General features: G+C 28.3%; 2 protein-coding genes across 9 annotated transcripts in view; one reads left to right on the forward strand and one right to left on the reverse strand.

Moving 5' to 3' along the window:
- LOC107439061 (Sec7 domain-containing protein garz) overlaps positions 1-7,449 on the forward strand; it is an 86,771-nt gene extending 79,322 nt beyond the window's left edge. For 6 of the 8 annotated variants that reach the window (XM_016051529.3, XM_016051528.3, XM_016051532.3 and 3 more), the window contains 5 exons: positions 2,545-2,646; positions 2,716-2,829; positions 3,462-3,690; positions 4,787-5,052; positions 5,468-7,449. In XM_016051529.3, the coding sequence (XP_015907015.1) occupies positions 2,545-2,646; positions 2,716-2,829; positions 3,462-3,690; positions 4,787-5,052; positions 5,468-5,503 (747 nt within the window). In that variant the 3' untranslated portion in view covers positions 5,504-7,449. The remainder of the gene's footprint in view (positions 1-2,544; positions 2,647-2,715; positions 2,830-3,461; positions 3,691-4,786; positions 5,053-5,467) is intronic. The other 2 variants (XM_016051530.3, XM_071187106.1) reach the window with 1 other exon arrangement.
- An 8,274-nt stretch (positions 7,450-15,723) lies between these two features.
- LOC107439062 (alpha-ketoglutarate-dependent dioxygenase AlkB) lies at positions 15,724-16,877 on the reverse strand. Its single transcript, XM_016051533.3, has one exon. The coding sequence runs from the start codon at positions 16,741-16,743 to the stop codon at positions 15,820-15,822; it is 924 nt and encodes a 307-aa protein (XP_015907019.1). The 5' UTR covers positions 16,744-16,877; the 3' UTR covers positions 15,724-15,819.
- Positions 16,878-17,071: the final 194 nt, after the last annotated feature.

The raw sequence follows: 17,071 nt of genomic DNA on the forward strand, positions 1-17,071 counted from the left end.
GCGCACGCTTAAAACCGAAACCCTAGTGCTCCAATTCGGATAGAGAATAACAGATTCTTAAGAAATGTTTTTCTTTTTAATTTATTTTAATTTTATTCTTGTTTATTTTATTTTACTTCTAACACTTTTTTTGACGTAGGGGGTAAGGGTACTTTTGTTCTGAATTCAGGGTCAAGTTGAATTCCCTCGGTGATGTGGGAAAGTACTGATTGTTTCGATTTACGCCCGTTTCTTTTTGGGTTTTTTTTAACGCTAAAACTGTTTATAAAAAGTTTTTGTTTTTCAATAATATCATTGATTGAATATGAATCTTTTGAGTGCTTGAAAATTTTTGTAAAGTGCTTGAAAAGTTTTTAAAAAGTGCTTATTTTTGATTCAAAGATTTGGCTACGCGCCCTGGATTAATGTAGTTGAACATTGGTAGTCATAAACTCAGAATAGGGTCAGCTGTTCAACGATGGTTATTAAATAAATTAAACTATAATAAATTCTCCATGTTTTGAAGTAGTACCTTGAAAGGAAAATCCACTATCTAATGCCGAAAAAATGGTTCGCCATATTTGTCTCAAAGCACCTTTGCATTTTTTTATTGTTATAGTAAATTTTTTTGTTAACTTTCTATTAAAACCTAATTTGTGAAAGCTTTTGTCAGCATTTTATTAGTACAGTAGGGAACCGATTATCCGGAACGATCGGGACCATCGCTATTCCGGATAACTGATTTTTCCGGTTTTCTGAATCGCCACAAAAAGCCGTTTTTTTTTATTGTTAAACCCAACTAAAAAAAATTTTTTTTTTGGAAATCTTAAAAAGAAGAAAAAACGATGGAGTAATACACTAATGATTATTTCCAAAATGATGGTAAGGTAAACATCTTTCAGTAAAGAAAGAAAAATCCTAAAATCTTATGAGGAAAAAAAAAATTTTTTTTAAAAATGGCGGGAAAATTTATCGAATTTCGTTTCGGTTTTCTGATTTCCGGATAACGGGTTCTGTACTGTAGTATTTAAAAACGCAGGTTCTTTTTCTGAGGAGGAATTAATACATTTTCTCTTTTCTTCCCCATTGGAAAATCAGTGTGAAGAAAGGAGTATGTGGCAAGTGGAGGTCTGGTTACAAGCTCTATCAATCTCTTCTTTCAGAGCCTTTTCCTGCTCTGACTCTAATAGATATTTTTTGAAGGTATTAAGATACACAAAGCAGGAACTTAATTTATTCAACAATCGTAAACATGTTAGGCTAAACGATATTCTGAAAACATAAAATATCTTCTTCAATTCCATGAAAAGAAGAGAGCCAATTACACAGTTCGTTTTTTGCTTAAATATCAATCGAAGTATCTCATGTGAACTGACTGTCATATAGAAGAAGTTGGAATCCTCTTTTGGGTGAATGAGATGTTACTCCTTTCTAGATCATACCAGCTGAGCAACAGGGTTCCAGTTCTGGAAACACTAGGTTATGTGTTGAATGTGAGTTAAAGGCAGGGTTTCGAGCTTGATTTTTTTTCTACCTTGGATTAAAGATTTATCATACCTGCCAACGCTTCTGATTTCAGCAGAAGACTTCTGAATTTTGAACCTGTTTTATGATCTTCCAATCCGTAACAAAAATCTTCCACTTTTTCAAACTTTTTTTCTTTTTATACATTTGTGATAATTATTAAGTAAAAGAAAATAATTCTTAAAAAAATTATAATGAAGAAAGGTGTGGTTAAAAAAAAACTGACAAAATCAACTGCAACAATAGAAAAAGAAACAGTGGGTAGATTTATCATTTGTTTTATTTTCTAATTTCTATCTCTCTCTTTTTTTTGTGATGAATAAATTATTTTTAATGGCTAGTTATCTTCCTTGATGCATTTTGCTACTTGCTTAAAAAAATCTAGCCACTCTACTAAGCTGTACTCTGTTTTGTATCTTCCCTGTATCATGATCAAATAATCATATTCAAAAATTTTAAAATAAGTACATGTTATTTCTTATTTTTCTAAGTGATGTACAATGATTCAATCCTTGTAAATTAAATTAAATATTACATTATCCGATTACTATTAAAAAAATTAAAAAAAACATCTTAGTTTCAAAATATTTTATTATCTATTATTCTCCAGTATAGGGTTAATTCAAATTTTCATTCCAATTGATCTAACAATTTCATTGCAATCTTCAAAATCTTAAGAAATATGTGTTACCTTTATGTTCATTATTTTCATGCTTTATGGTTATACCAGAAATTAATAAAACAAATTGATTAAGAAGCAACTGTGTTTTTCATTTTATTTTCAAATCTATAATAATTATAGTCAATTTTTAAACAATCAAAAAAAAGCTCCTGTACAAAACTCATTTTGTGTTCAACCTGAACTATATTGAACAAAAGAAAGAAAAAATATTACATTTTTGAGGAAATACTATGCTATCTTAATGGTTCTTGTGCAATATAAAAATGAAGTATTTGTAGTATTGACTAAAAAAAAAAAAAATAAACTCTTATCATGTAGGGCAGAATAAACATTTTCAATGAAATTCTCTTTTTCATTAGGTTTTATTTCCCCTTCTTGCAAAGCTCTTAGAAAATATCAGCCCCAATGATCCTTTTGGAATGGAAGAAACCCGAATGAGAGGAATAACTCTTCTTTGTAAAGTAAGTATTTCATAATAAAAGTCTTGATTTTTTAAAAATTGGATCTTAATTGTATGTTATTTATTTTAGGTATTTCTTCAACATCTTAGCCCTTTGCTTACTTTGCCTACATTTATGGCCCTGTGGTTAACAATTCTAGAATTTATGGACAAGTATATGCATGCAGATAGAAGCGATTTGCTCGTGAGTATTTACTGAATATGTACTTTAATTCAAATAAGGATGTTTTAAATATCTTGTTGTTCTAAACAAATAAGTACTTTTTTCTATAAAATTTGCTTTCAGTACATAGCTTTTTTCTATTTCAAATTCCATTGATTTTAATATGTTTAGTTTTATAGAACTGTCTTTCAAACCATCAACAAATGAAATACGAAGTTTTGCTAATTTTGTGGCTATCCACATTGATCATTTACTAATTGTTAAATAACTTGGAATAAACACTTTTCAAAACAAAACTGTAAGATAACAAACATCACTGATATTATCTTTTAATATTAGGAATAAAAAACAGAATCTTCAACAATTTAATTTATTACAATGGCTAACACTAAACAAATGAGGAAGATTTATTTTTCAAATGTCTCTCCCAAACAGTCTAATTAAAATATTTTTAAGATCATGGTCTAAAATTATTTCTTCCACTTACTGTCAAAATTTCATGTAATTTTGTACTTGTAAGAAGAACAAACATGTACAGACACACACTAACTATTGATTTTATTATTGTAAAAAAATAGCCATTTATATTACCAATTATTTTTACCCAGTGCTATAATTATAAAAAAGGTATTCATTGAAACAATACCTTGTAGGCTGAAGCTATTCCTGAGTCTCTTAAAAACATGCTTCTGGTGATGGACACGGCTGGCGTGTTTGAGGGCATTCAGGATGGAAGCAAAGCAGATAAGTGCCAAATGTGGTACATAACTTGGGATCGAATAAACTCTTTTCTCCCCTGTCTCAAGGATGAACTTTTTAAACAGTCAAAGTCATCAGAGCAGAAGGAAGCTGGCAAAGAAATTCTTGAAGAGCCTCCAAAACGTAAGTTTCAAAGTTATTCCACGCCTTTCGTAAAATTGTGAAGAAGAAAAAACTCGTAATTTTGTGAAAATTTACCAATAATTTTATGAATTATAAACTACCCTAGAATTAAACCAAACCTGAAACCTACCCTGAATTTAAAACTACCTAGGTTCTTTCTGCCTGGATCTTATTATAGTAAAAATAATGCCGTTTTTTTAGGGGGTGAAAAAAAATCACTTAAATTATACCTTTTAAGAGTTTTCAAAATTATGGATGTCATTTACTCTGTATTTTAAAAGGAAGATTTTGTGAAGAGTTCTTTTATAAAATGAAAAGTATTGTGAAGGATCTGTTTTAAAAAATAGAAAATTTTGTGAAGGATTTGTTTAACTGTCACAAATTTCTCCTAAAATGATCCAAAGCAGCTGTTATTAATCTCTGAATTATAGCTGCCTTCACTACTAGAATTTGTCCTTATTTAATGAAACTTTTTACTCTTCTAAAACATAATATAACTTATAACAACTAACATGAACTACATAATTCAACAGTCAAAGTTAATTTCACTGTTATGTTAAATCGTGGAATCATAGCTAACGAATTTAGTCAGTTTCTCCTCATCTACCATTTTTAATTAAAAATTCTAATAACTTTTAGATTTTAGGAAATATTCTTTTGAGTTCAACAATTATTTTTACACTTTTTATGATTGAACCATCTGCCATTGTTAATGGCCATTAACACTCAGATGGTTCAATCGTAAACATCTGCCTTTTCTCTCTTTGTCTTCTGATAAAGAGACAGTCATATCTCTTGTCTTCTCATTAAATCAAAAATTCGACCCTTTTTTTGTAACTTCCTTAACTAATTCAAACTATTGCGTTTTTAAATCCACAATATCTAATTAGAAAAACTAATCTATGTGTAAAACTTTATTTTTATTAAAATTGTATGCAACTTTTTTATTTGATAAATTGAAAATAAATTTTTCTGTAAGAACATTCTAAAAGTAAACGAACGTAACTTTTTTTTAAAAAATTATTTTGAATGTCAAATACTTGTTTGCAACTAAATGCTGGTGCACAAGTTTTATTTTCAATTTCATTAATTTCAGAAGAGCCTGAAACAACATGTGATAAGATTCAAGAAACAGCCCTTATCACAGCTTCTAGTCCTGTTATTGCACCAAAAAGCAGCTCCACAGAAGATGCCCTTCCTGTTTCTGTGATCCTCCACCCACCCACGTCACCCATCCTCTACAATTCAATGACCCCTGTCAGCAGTTGTCCCCCTATTCCAAGTTTCTCCCCTACAACACCTTTACTTCTCGATCCAGTTGTTATGACTCAAACAAACATGCCCATTTTTACTTCTCATCAGGTAATTATGCAATTCTTTATATTTAATTTTTTGTATCATTTAAATTAGTTATCTCCATCATTCCAATGTTATTTTTTCAATTATCAAGCATAATGACCAAAAACATTAATTCAGGGGGGGGGGGGAATTATTGTATAAAATTAAAAAAATTCCTACCATTATGTGCTCTTTTGATTTATCAAATGCTAATCTGTCTAATTAAACTTAAAGTTTGAGGGGAAAAAAACAAATTTAAAGAAAATTGAAAGCATTAATGCATTTCTCACGTAGTTTTAATATATTTTATTTTATGAAATTTCATTTTCACTGCTTAAAATTTTTTATTAGCTATGTTGTGTCTACTTTTATTATTATGTCTACCTTACATGATTATTACTATATAAGTTGTTTCAAGTAAGATATTTTTTCTTTTTAGCTTCCTCAAAAAGAAGAGTCACATTCCAATAGATAATATTTCAAAGTGTTTGTTTTAGTTTCATTTGCTGTCAAATACTTTTCAACAGAACATTATATTTTTCAAATTATATATAAATAAATGCAGGTTTTCCTGTTCACAGAATGTTATATCTTTTCAAATTATATATGAATGGAGATCTTACTCTCTTTTGTGTTCACAAGTTTGCAGAAAGGGAAAAAATGAATGTGATATAAGCAAAATGGATGGAAATTGTTTTATTTATTGAAATACAGGTTTTTTTTTTAAAAAAAAGTGAAATTTGTATATTTATTATGTATTTAAATCTTCCCAAACATATGTATTTTTTTATAATTAACAAAATAGTTTGGGATATGGAATGCATTTTTAAAAAGTAGTGTTATATGAAATTCTTTTTACTACAAAAGTAATGAAAATATTATGTCTTTATGAGCTTTAATTATTTAATTTTTTTCTTAAATTAAAATTAATCTATTTTCATTTTGTTTTGAAATTGTTGTAGTTATCATCATTTTATACCTAACTTCATTCTAAAAGTGTGTAGAAATGATTTTAAAGGTTTTATAAATCTATTTTTACTATTTTCATATGGAGGATCTTACCATTTTAACTATAGCACTATTTTGACAAATTAACCTGTTAAATTACAAATATTCTGATAATTGTTATTTCTGTATTGATTATTTGGTTTTCTGAGCTACCAGATCCTATTCAAAACTCAGTCAACAATTACAGTTATAGTAACATGATTTCACTGCAACTTATTCCAGATGTTTATTTTATTCAATCATGAAAATAAATTCAAACATAAAATAAAATTTCCAATTTCGGTTTTAGGAATTAATTTTAATGCATCAAACAATGTGTGTTGTTGAGTTTTAATTATTTATTTTGAACTCGTTAAAAAGTTTTGAAATTTTTAATATAAATGTTTTACAAAAAAATATTTGGATATATCATGTAATTATAAATTTCAGTTATGTAACAACCTGTTTCATTTTCATGAATACAATATATTAAATATTTTTTTAATATATCTATAAAAAGATGTACAGAGTTCTCCATAATAATAAAAATAAATTACTCTTCATATATAATTTTTGAATCCAATCCTTGACAGAATAATACACTCAATAGAGTTTGTAAATTAAATTAGAAAGACACAAAAATGCTATCAAATTCTGTTGAACGACTACAGAGAAAGTCATGCATAAAACACATCAAAGCCAGTTTGATTGTCTGTTGATAATTAGAAATGTTTCTCTAACATTTGTACTTTAACTCAATCCCTTTTCATCTGACAATCGAACAGGTTTTGAAAATTTTAGACTTGCTTTCTTCCATAATAAGAGATCACTAGTATTTCTCATTAAAACATTAATTTATTATTGATATTTTTTTTTTCATTTTTTGACAAGGATTTTTAAAATATGTATTTAAGGTAGTAATTTCTAAAGACTATTCAATTAAAAAAAAAAATTTTTAAGTTTATTTTAAAATTAACTTATTTAACTCCTTTCATGTGAACTGAAACTAGACTGAAATTACACAATACATTTTGGACATACTGTTATATTATATATACTCTATGGAATTATACTTTGGAATGAAACATTTTTAATGCAATAATACTACACAATGCTAAAAAGGGGTAATTTTGTTAAACTTTTTGCTAAAATTTAATATTTTACTTTATTAATATTAAATGAAATTATTGTAAATTTAAACCAAATTACTTGCTTTATTGTAAGACTCTGAAACGCTGTTAGCTACAACAATACTATTAAGCAACAGCCTGTTTTATTATGGCTAAAAAATGTGTACTACAAAAGATATAATTTTTAGTTATTTTCGTTTTGTAAAACAGAACTAATTGTCATTTAAATATTATATGTATACATTTTATTCTGTGAATGTGAATATACCAATATAGTTGTAAATAAAAAAATTTATTTATATAATTCTGTAGGGTTTTATTATGTTTAGAAAAGTAACCTTTGTTTCTGGCTTGAGTCTCTCCAATCATTTTTATAAAAGGCTCAGTATTTTAATAATTTCATGTTATATTTAAAAATCAGGAACAGTTGTATACTCCTAAACAATTCTCATTGGAGTTTAAATTTATTTCATTATTTTTTTACAGTAATAGCACACTTAATATAAGAAGATTCCAAGTGACACTCTAGAAAAATGTGGAACTTCAGGTATAATCCTCATTTAGAATAAATCTTAACAATGATTCCGCTGGACTATTGGTACTTTAGTGACACTTCTTAGAGATGAGGCCTTCTCACAGATCACTTTAGTAGTTCGGAGAAACAAACAGGGCAGTAAGGGGATGTCACAATGTTCCAACTACTAAAGGATCAGATTTCCTATGTGAAGGTCTTTTGTCTAGGAGGTGTTGACCCAGGACTTTCATATTCCTTTTTACTAAAAGTTGGTCCCTTTTTAAAATATGAAATATGTGCCTCCTTATCCGTCTATTCATATTTAGAATTATTTTATGTATTGATAGAGTTGTATCAAAGGAAATCAATGATGTTCTTTTACTCAGAATTCTAATTTTCACCTTCAATTATTATATAGGATGCGTAGCGTTTTTAAAAAGTGCTTATTTTCGATTTTTGTTTTTTAAAAGCCTTTTTCATAGGGTGTTTTTAAAAAGTACTTAATTTTCCCTTTTCCAAATTGAGATTTTTCCTTCACCATGTTGATTCTCGCTGCGAATTATGCAGAAAGACACTGTTCTATACAACGTTTTCACAATTAATTCAACCCCAATCTATTTCGGCGCACCATCAGTCCATAGCATATGAAAACGCCATTCAATTTACATGATTCAAAAATTTGGACAATTGTCAAAAACAATGCCAAAAGATTTTTTTATTTTGACATCACAGTTAAAACCATCAATTGTCAAAAACTTTCCAACCCTGCCTAATTGTGATATTTTTTTAAAGTGCTTAAATATATTATTTGAGTGCTTAAAAGGTGCTTATTTTTTTGTTGAATAATTTGGCTACGCACCCTGTTAAAATTTTGCTTGCCTTTTAATCTGCTATCACACTATTTATTTTTATTTTGACAAATTAAGAATCCCGGGAAATAGGTCAGAATTTATTTTCTATGACCCTTCCACAATTTTTAATGCACTAGTATGTAAACGGAACCTCAGTTTTCCTTTACCTCGAATGAATAAAATGGGGTTTGCACTTGATTTTGTTATAATATTATACAGGACACTGATATTTTTAGACCATATCATAAGAATGTTTTCGATCGAGACCAAATTACATTATCAATGTTATGTAAACTAATACTAAATTCATCCTTACTCAGTAAAGTAGGGTCTATTATGGTTCAATTTTCTATTCATATTTCTCCCCAAGAAATACTGCAGTTAAAAGTATTTCTTGGTACCCTTTATTCATAAGTTAAGAAATTAAAAATTGCATCTAAAAACGTTTTAAATGAGACAATGGAAATTTCCTGAATGTCTAAAATCAGTAACTATTATTAATTCAAAGCTTAACATTTAATAAGAATTGTAGGTTGTTACAGTGTTTTCACTACAGCGCGAGAACGTGAGTTTCTCGCATATTTTTTTCTTTTTTCGCATTAAAAAATTATTACCACGAGAAATTCGCGCATTCTATAAATCAATTTCAAAATTCTCGAATTTCGGAAAAAGCTTCGAATTACGCCCTTTAGAATAAAATCCGTTTCACTTTTCTTCCTGGATCTTTCATTATTTTCAACATCTGCCCCGTTATCTAGCTTCCCTAATTACCAGTATTGTTCAGAACCTTTTCGAACAACAGAACACATTTCTCTGCAACCACGTGTTTACCGTAGGTAAGGTTTCTTCATGTAAGACGTTCAAATTTTTTATGTGCTAATGTAGATGCAATGTAATGGAAGATAAACAAATGCCAAAATCTTCTATGATAATGCACCAAAAATATTCGATGCTTTAAAAAATAGAAGACGTTAAAAATGTATTATAATTAAAGAAATGCTTTTTTTTTCAAGAGTTTTTTAGTTTTTAGAAATCTCACCCTGTTTTTGAGAAAGGGTGAGAAATTCTCACCCATTTTTTTTCTATGATGAAAACACTGGTTGTAAGAATTCAGGATTAATGTCTTATTAAGAAAACAAAATTACAAAACTACTTCTTTTCCCTTAAATAGTATTTGTAAGTGTGTCCCCTCTGTCACACATTTTCCTCCGAAATGCACCTTTGTCTCAAAATAACTTGTAAAAAAAAATAAATAGTTGTTTAAATTAATATTTTTCAGAAATTTCAAAATATATAGTTTTATTTGCTTCAGGAATTATTATTTTTTTTTTTTTGAGGGGACCAGTTATTGTGGTTTTGCACTACAGTGAAATGGAAAAAGAGGGTTTTGTAATGGACTTGTTATGCAAAGGGTTAAAGCATATTATATATGTTTGCCAGATTATTTAATAACAAGATTCTTATTGTGAAAATGTATTTTGTAAACAACTTAAAAGTGAGGTTATATTTTCTGAAGTTCTTAATAATTTAATAATAAAAAAAGACAAATCAAATTAGGTGAATAAACGAATGATAAACTGAGTTGAAACAAATGGGTATATTAAATTATTTTTTAAGGAACTTGTTTATTTTTTTAGTATCTTTAGAATTGGACAAAAGTAAGAACAATTAGTAATAACATTTCTTATATTACAATGCTAAAAGTACATTTTTTGCTCTGCATTTCAATATTTTTTTATTCATATCTCAAAATTCGTTTCTGTCATTACAAAAACCAAATAATCATTCAACACAGGTCCTACTTGATGAAGCAATAACTTTATATTTTCACAAATCACTGTATTTAGGAAATCTGGCAGATCTAATGCAAAGAAAAATAGGGAAGACAACTTACATAGGGTTATAAGCAGATAAAATGATGCATAAAATTTGGGATGCACCGAGCATACATTATTTCTTACTGATTAATTCTTTTAAATATCAACACAAATTAATTCAGGATTTGTTGACTGCTGACAAATTTGTAGCAGCCAAAAATTTATAATGCATATTCTCTAATTGGATCATATTTTATTAGCTTATGCTGGAGGTAGATTTGAATCTGATGCTTAGATAAAATAGCAGGTACTTTAATACATGAAACAAGCAACTTCAATTAGTATGAATTACTTTTTCAAAACTTGGTTAATTCTCGGAAATGCTTTTAAAGGAAAATTACTTAATATTATAGATTTAACACTAGATGGCAACACCACTGAAGAAAGTTTATTGCAGGATCAATTTAAATGAGTATTCTCTCTCTGGTATCATTTAGAAGAAAAAAAACTAATCTGTTTCACCGGATTCATTCATTTTGGATTAGTCCCAAATGGAGCCAGTTTCTCTCATATTCAGTATTAATGTATGTAGCATTTTGGATAAATTTTTGATAATCTGGCAATGGTGATAAACTTTTTGCATCATTTCAGACAATTATTAAGTTTCTCTCATAACTTAGTTAAGCTTTCACGTTATATTCAAATGATATCACTTTTTTTAGTTCCTTCCACTTATTTATGCATATATTTTAAAATATTTGGTTTCATGTGTTTTATTTTAATATGTTTTTATGTTATTTTCTTCAAAAGTTTTAAAGATTAAACCAGGGTGGCCACTCAAATCAGGTTTCAAATTTCCCTGATTTTTCCAGTAAAAATCTTAAAATTTCCAACTCAGTGTGTTTTCTTCTTCTTTTTTCCTTATGATGTTTAGGTGGGTACAAGAAAAGTGTCAATATTATAAAGTATTTTATTTAAAATGTTATTTATTTAATATATCATTGAGCAGATGCGGAAAAAATAATATGTTTAGCTTGTAGAATATATTGCTTTTAATGAAAAAAATTTTTTAAAGATTTAAGTAGTTTTTGCACAAAATAGTAAATACAGAGCGACCTAAAAAAACTTGGATAAGTACTGTTTAATGTATTTTCATTAAGCAAAAGAAAATAATTGCATGGGATTATACATCAATAATTTTTTTTATTTATTTACATTTCAATTTAGAGCTATTTTATACTGTATTTTAAATAAATTACAGGGTGTCGGACGTAAAAAATTAAAATAAATTTCTTAGAAAAAACTTCTTATAAAACATAAGCTAAGTTTATAACCATCAAATTTTTATATTAACCTATCGAAAACAATTTGTTTTATAAAAGCTGATAATAATAAAATCAAATTAAATGGTTCAAATTCTTGGTGTTGGATGCAAATTGCACAAAAGCAAAATTATTACTCACTTACAAACTGTCTAAACTCTGTGAATTTGTTTGTAATTTAGATGTAAACTTAAATGCATTTTGAAGCTTTCATTTGAATAAAACAATTTAAGCAGTTCTTAACTTGTAAAATATGATTTATAATTAATTTTAAAAAATTTATTTCAGTTTCAGACAACATAAGTCAGTGTCAAGTCAGCTTTTTTCACTTCAGTGTTATTGTTAAAGTTGGATATAAATTTAAGTTAATGATAACCATTATAATTACTGAAAATTACTTTAATTTTAATCTTAACACTTTAAACATTATTTTTCAATTAAATGACTTTCGACATAGTGATTAATAATTGAATTTTGAATCAAAAATCAAATATTTACCAACAAAACAGTAAAACTTAATGTTATATATCTAGATGGTTCGTAAAAAAAGTTTCTTTTTTAAAATAAAATATGTTATAAAAGGCTAAAATGAAATCCAAAAAAAAAAGCATCAATGCAACAATGGTTACGATTTTGCCATTAACGATTCAAGAAAATGAGTGATTGGTAGGCTTTGCTAAGAAAAAATAATTCTTTGGATGGGAGAACAAAAGCTTTCAGAAAAAGAGTGCAAGATAAAATCTATTATTAAAATTATAACCAATTATTTTTTGGAGATTTTATAAAGTAAAAATACTAAAATATTTTAAATCATTTTGTTAACATAAAAAATACTCCCAAAGCATCGGAACAAACTTTAACAATAAATTAATTCAGCCCACGAACTAGAAGATAAAAAATCCTACTTATATAAACAGAAGCCAATATCCTAACCCTTTTTTTCACCTCCACCACAATTTTTGCCTTTTTTAAACTGTGCAGTCCCATAATCTCCAAAGAGGTCAAAGATTTCTCCATTCATTTAGCAACAGGGGAGAGTTTCATATGGCAGTCTAGTTTAGCAGGATAATAATGGAGAGAATTTTAATGCAAGCAAAGTATTGTTAAGTTGATGATATTTCAACTGTTTGACAATAAATTTCCATCTAAATAAAGTGGATACAGCGAATGGCAAAATAATTTAAATTAAGAAAAAAAATTCCAGCTTTTCTTTAAAATTCCCTGATTTTTCCAGGTTTTTATCCAAATTTCCCTGATTTTTCCAGTATAAAAAAATTCCCTGATAATTCCAGGTGGGTGGCCACCCTGTAAACACAGTTTAATGTTTATAAAAATTATACATCTATGAATTAATTTTGATTAATTAAAGGTATTCGCTTTATGTTCCCATTTAAAATATATTGTATACGTAAAATTTTGTCGATGCAGTCCAATTAAAATAATTTTAAAAAAAGTTTTATTTTTAACACTTTATTATTAAGGGTATTATCTATGATACAATAATTTTTTTCAGACAGAATGGTAGTTTAACCAAATTTTATTTAAACTAATTGTACATTTCCTTTTTTTTGTTACTACTTTAATTATTAATCACTCCATGTCAGATCAATCACTTTGGTGCAGAAAGATTTTAATGAAATTTGGTTAAATGGACATGCATGACAAAATTCTACCAATTTTTAATTTGAAAACTGTCTAAGTTATGGACATGTAAAACTTTCATAAAAAATGACAAACTTGCATTATTTTTTTCCTAATTTGCAGTAAAAGAAAATTTCACACCGTTGCAAAGCTAAGGAATTGACCTTTCAATCAATACCTTATTTCATCTATACCATTCTCAGATGTAAAAATACATATTAAAAAGTATATAAAATCTTTATGGCAGCAGCAGTGGGATAACCAAGTGAATAATAAGTTGCACGCTCATAAGTCAAATTTGGAACCCTTCCCTGTGTTGCGACTATGTAGTGCAGATGTTAAGCTTACCCGTCTGCGAATCGGACACACCAGACTGACCCATCTACATTTGTTGTTTGGTGAACCACCTCCTCAATGCAACACTTGTGATGTTTTACTTTCGATTCACCATATTTTAATCACTTGCCCGTATTTTAACAGACATCGTCTTGCCTTTTTTGGCAGTTCTATTTTATCTATGGGAGATTTGTTAGGTGACTCTCATCATCCGAACATTTTTGCATTTTTACGTGCTATTGGCATTTTAAATTGTATATAAGTTTATTCTGTTCATGAATTTATTCATTTTTAGAAGGATATTCTTACTTTTATACTATTTTACTGTGTTTTAACTTTGACGTGATTTTATTCCAATACTACCGTTGATTGTTTGTATATGATTTTATCAATTTTTTAATTATATTTAGGAAAATAAGTATGCACTTCAATTTTGACATGTATAAACATATTGTTTGGCGCAGCATGTCCACATTTGGATTTTGTGCCATTAAACTCTACATTCAATCAATCAATCAATACCTTATTTCACATTCCTATGCAAGGTCAAGGAATGAATGACACCCGATTTGTCTTTTGATCTTAAATATCTAGAAAACCTTTCCTCAAAAAAATGCTACAATATTCCTCTATTAATACGCCAAATTGTAGCTTGGTATATTGTCAGGAAGATTGTACAAAATTAATAAAAGTGATATGCAATGCTGCTGACTACTTCCACCTACAATGAAACTAAACCCAGTAAAACATTCCTGCGACAGCCAGCTGTGGATCATGGAGGTTAAGGCTCCACAATTTTGCCACAAACAGCATGATTTTGGCAATGTGGTCAGCACTGCAGAGGCTGCCTTTACTTCCGAGATAAGCTGGTACCCACTGATCTGAAGCTGGGTAAGCCGCCACTGGGGATCGAACCCCAGTTCTTCACAATGACAATTTAGTACCTTAATCACTGAGTCACACTTAACCCAGTACCTATGGTACCTTTCATAAAACCTAAAATTATATAGAAGTTCTTTATTTTAATATCTTTAGAGTTAGTTAAATTTAGTATTCATTTAATTAATTGATTATCATTGGTAATATCACTATTTATTGTGAATGACATACAATTCATCATTAATTTCTTATATAATTTGGGGAATCAGGATCTGAATAAAAGTGACAGCAAATATTTATACGCAGAACTGCAGATAAATGATAAAAAATATTTCAGTATGTTTTATTTTATTTTATGACCGCCGTTGAACAGTCGACCCAATTTTTGGGTTTACGACTACAAATGTTCAACGCCGTAGCCTTGTAATTTTGAACCAATCCAGAAGACAAGGAAACTCCTGGATCGGTACCCCCAGAGGTATTGATTTGTTATGGGAACATGGAGGACTTTGAGACTCGACAGATTTAACGTGCATCAGTCACCATTTACTACATGGGGAGTCTTCGACCAGCAGGCCCCGAACCCACAAACTCTTGGACATGGGCCCGGCACCCCACTGACCAGGCTATCCCGGCCTAGATTTCAGTATGTTTGGAAGAAGCAGCTTTTTTTATATAAATTTTTTTTCTTTCTTTTTTTAAATATATTTTATTATTTGAGCTAGAAAGTCCAATTAAGCATAACTCTTGTTGCTTCAATAAAATTTGACTTTTTCAGAATTACTACATTTTAGAATGGGTAGGGAAAAAAAGAAAACTTTTATCTTATGCTGCAGAGAAGAAAAGCTCTATAAAACCTTTTAAGACACCAATCAATTAATGAGATCTTAAAAATTTTAAATTATGTTCAACAAATGAGACTTATCATGAGTTTTATGAATGTTGCTTTAGCTATGAAATAAAATTTTATGATTTAACTAAAAGATTGTTCTTTTGTAGTAAAAAAAAACTATTTTTGTACAATTTTAATTCAATATTTTTTCATTTTATTTCAATATTATGCACATATTTAGCACATTCTAATTATTTAACAATTAAAGAAATTTGTAAGTAAAATTAGTGTTATAAATCATAACATATATTTGTTTAAAAAAAAAAATTTTTTTTTTCATTAAATAAAATCATCGATGAAATAAAAAAAATTTTGAAAAGAAAAAGTATTTTATAAACATTTTTAATTATAAATATTCTAAGAATTAAATAAAAAACCTAATTTTACCATCAATGATACAGGTACAATATTCTTTCAACGTATCATCTGCTGACAGTTTTCTCAACATACACTTGCCTCACACTAATATTTAAGCGAGACTTATCAATGTAGTTTTTAAAAGGTGACCACTCTTTATCTTCTGAGTCATAGTATCTAAAAGTAGTATCCTCCTGTATGATACAAGGCACAGCATGAAAAGCAAGTCTTGATTCTCCAGACATGATAACAATATCACCACTCCTTAAAAAAATGGCAGTTGGGACTTTAAATTTATTGAGAGCACCAATTAAAAATATTCCTGTTTGACCAAAACTAAAAGATATTATGGGTGCGTGAACATTTTCTTCAGAATGGTCATTATGTATACCCAGGCTAGATTTCATATTGTAATAATTAACAATAGCTGCTTCAGGATTATAATTTTTAAAACCTAAACATTCCGCTACATGCTCTGATAACTGCTTTAAACATTTCGGAAAATCAGATTTATGATCCGGATTGTATATTTTTGTATCCCAATTATGATGATAGCCAAGTGTAGTCCAGCAAAGTTTACTTAAATAGCTTTTTTCAATTAAATTACTTCCTTGTGACAGAGACCATATGTCGTCAATGTTTGAGTGATGAAGGTCTAAATTCGTAACAGATGGTTTTCGTGGGTATAGTTCAAGACATTTTCGAATCCACGTCTGTTGTCCTTTGATAAAAAAAGGATTCTTTAAATATAAAAATCCTTTATGATCTTTTAATGAATACGATTCCCATGATTTATGATCTTTTAAACCAAGATCTTGGCATAAAATACAACATTCTGAGTTTATCTTTGAGTCAAAAAAGTTATTTGTTTTTGTGACCGATAGGTTTAATATGTCTGCATCAAAATCTATAACTTTTCCATACTGCGGGGGAGGGATTTTTCTTTTATAGTATTTAAATTCCTCTTTGAAACAATCTCTCTCTGTCATTATAAGAAAATACCTATTTTGAACACTTTTAATCACCGATTTTACGTGAATTAGCTATTTATTAGGCCGAAAAAGCAATCATTTATGCACGATGGACTAAATAAATAAACAAATGACGAAATGAAAAAAAGGGTTGCCAATTTAACTTTATTTTTAGTTAGTTTAATGTAAATTATTTGTAGTTTCATCAAAGTTCCAAAGTATGATCATGGAGCTTTTGTGACATAACAAGTACTTTCATTTTATTTTATTGAGATTACATACATTTGCTGACTTGTGTGCTCAATATAGGCTTATAAGTCATTGTCAAGTAGAAAATACAGATAGA

This window comes from Parasteatoda tepidariorum, chromosome 10 (assembly GCF_043381705.1).
Source record: "Parasteatoda tepidariorum isolate YZ-2023 chromosome 10, CAS_Ptep_4.0, whole genome shotgun sequence".
NCBI classification, from domain to species: Eukaryota; Metazoa; Arthropoda; class Arachnida; order Araneae; family Theridiidae; genus Parasteatoda; species Parasteatoda tepidariorum.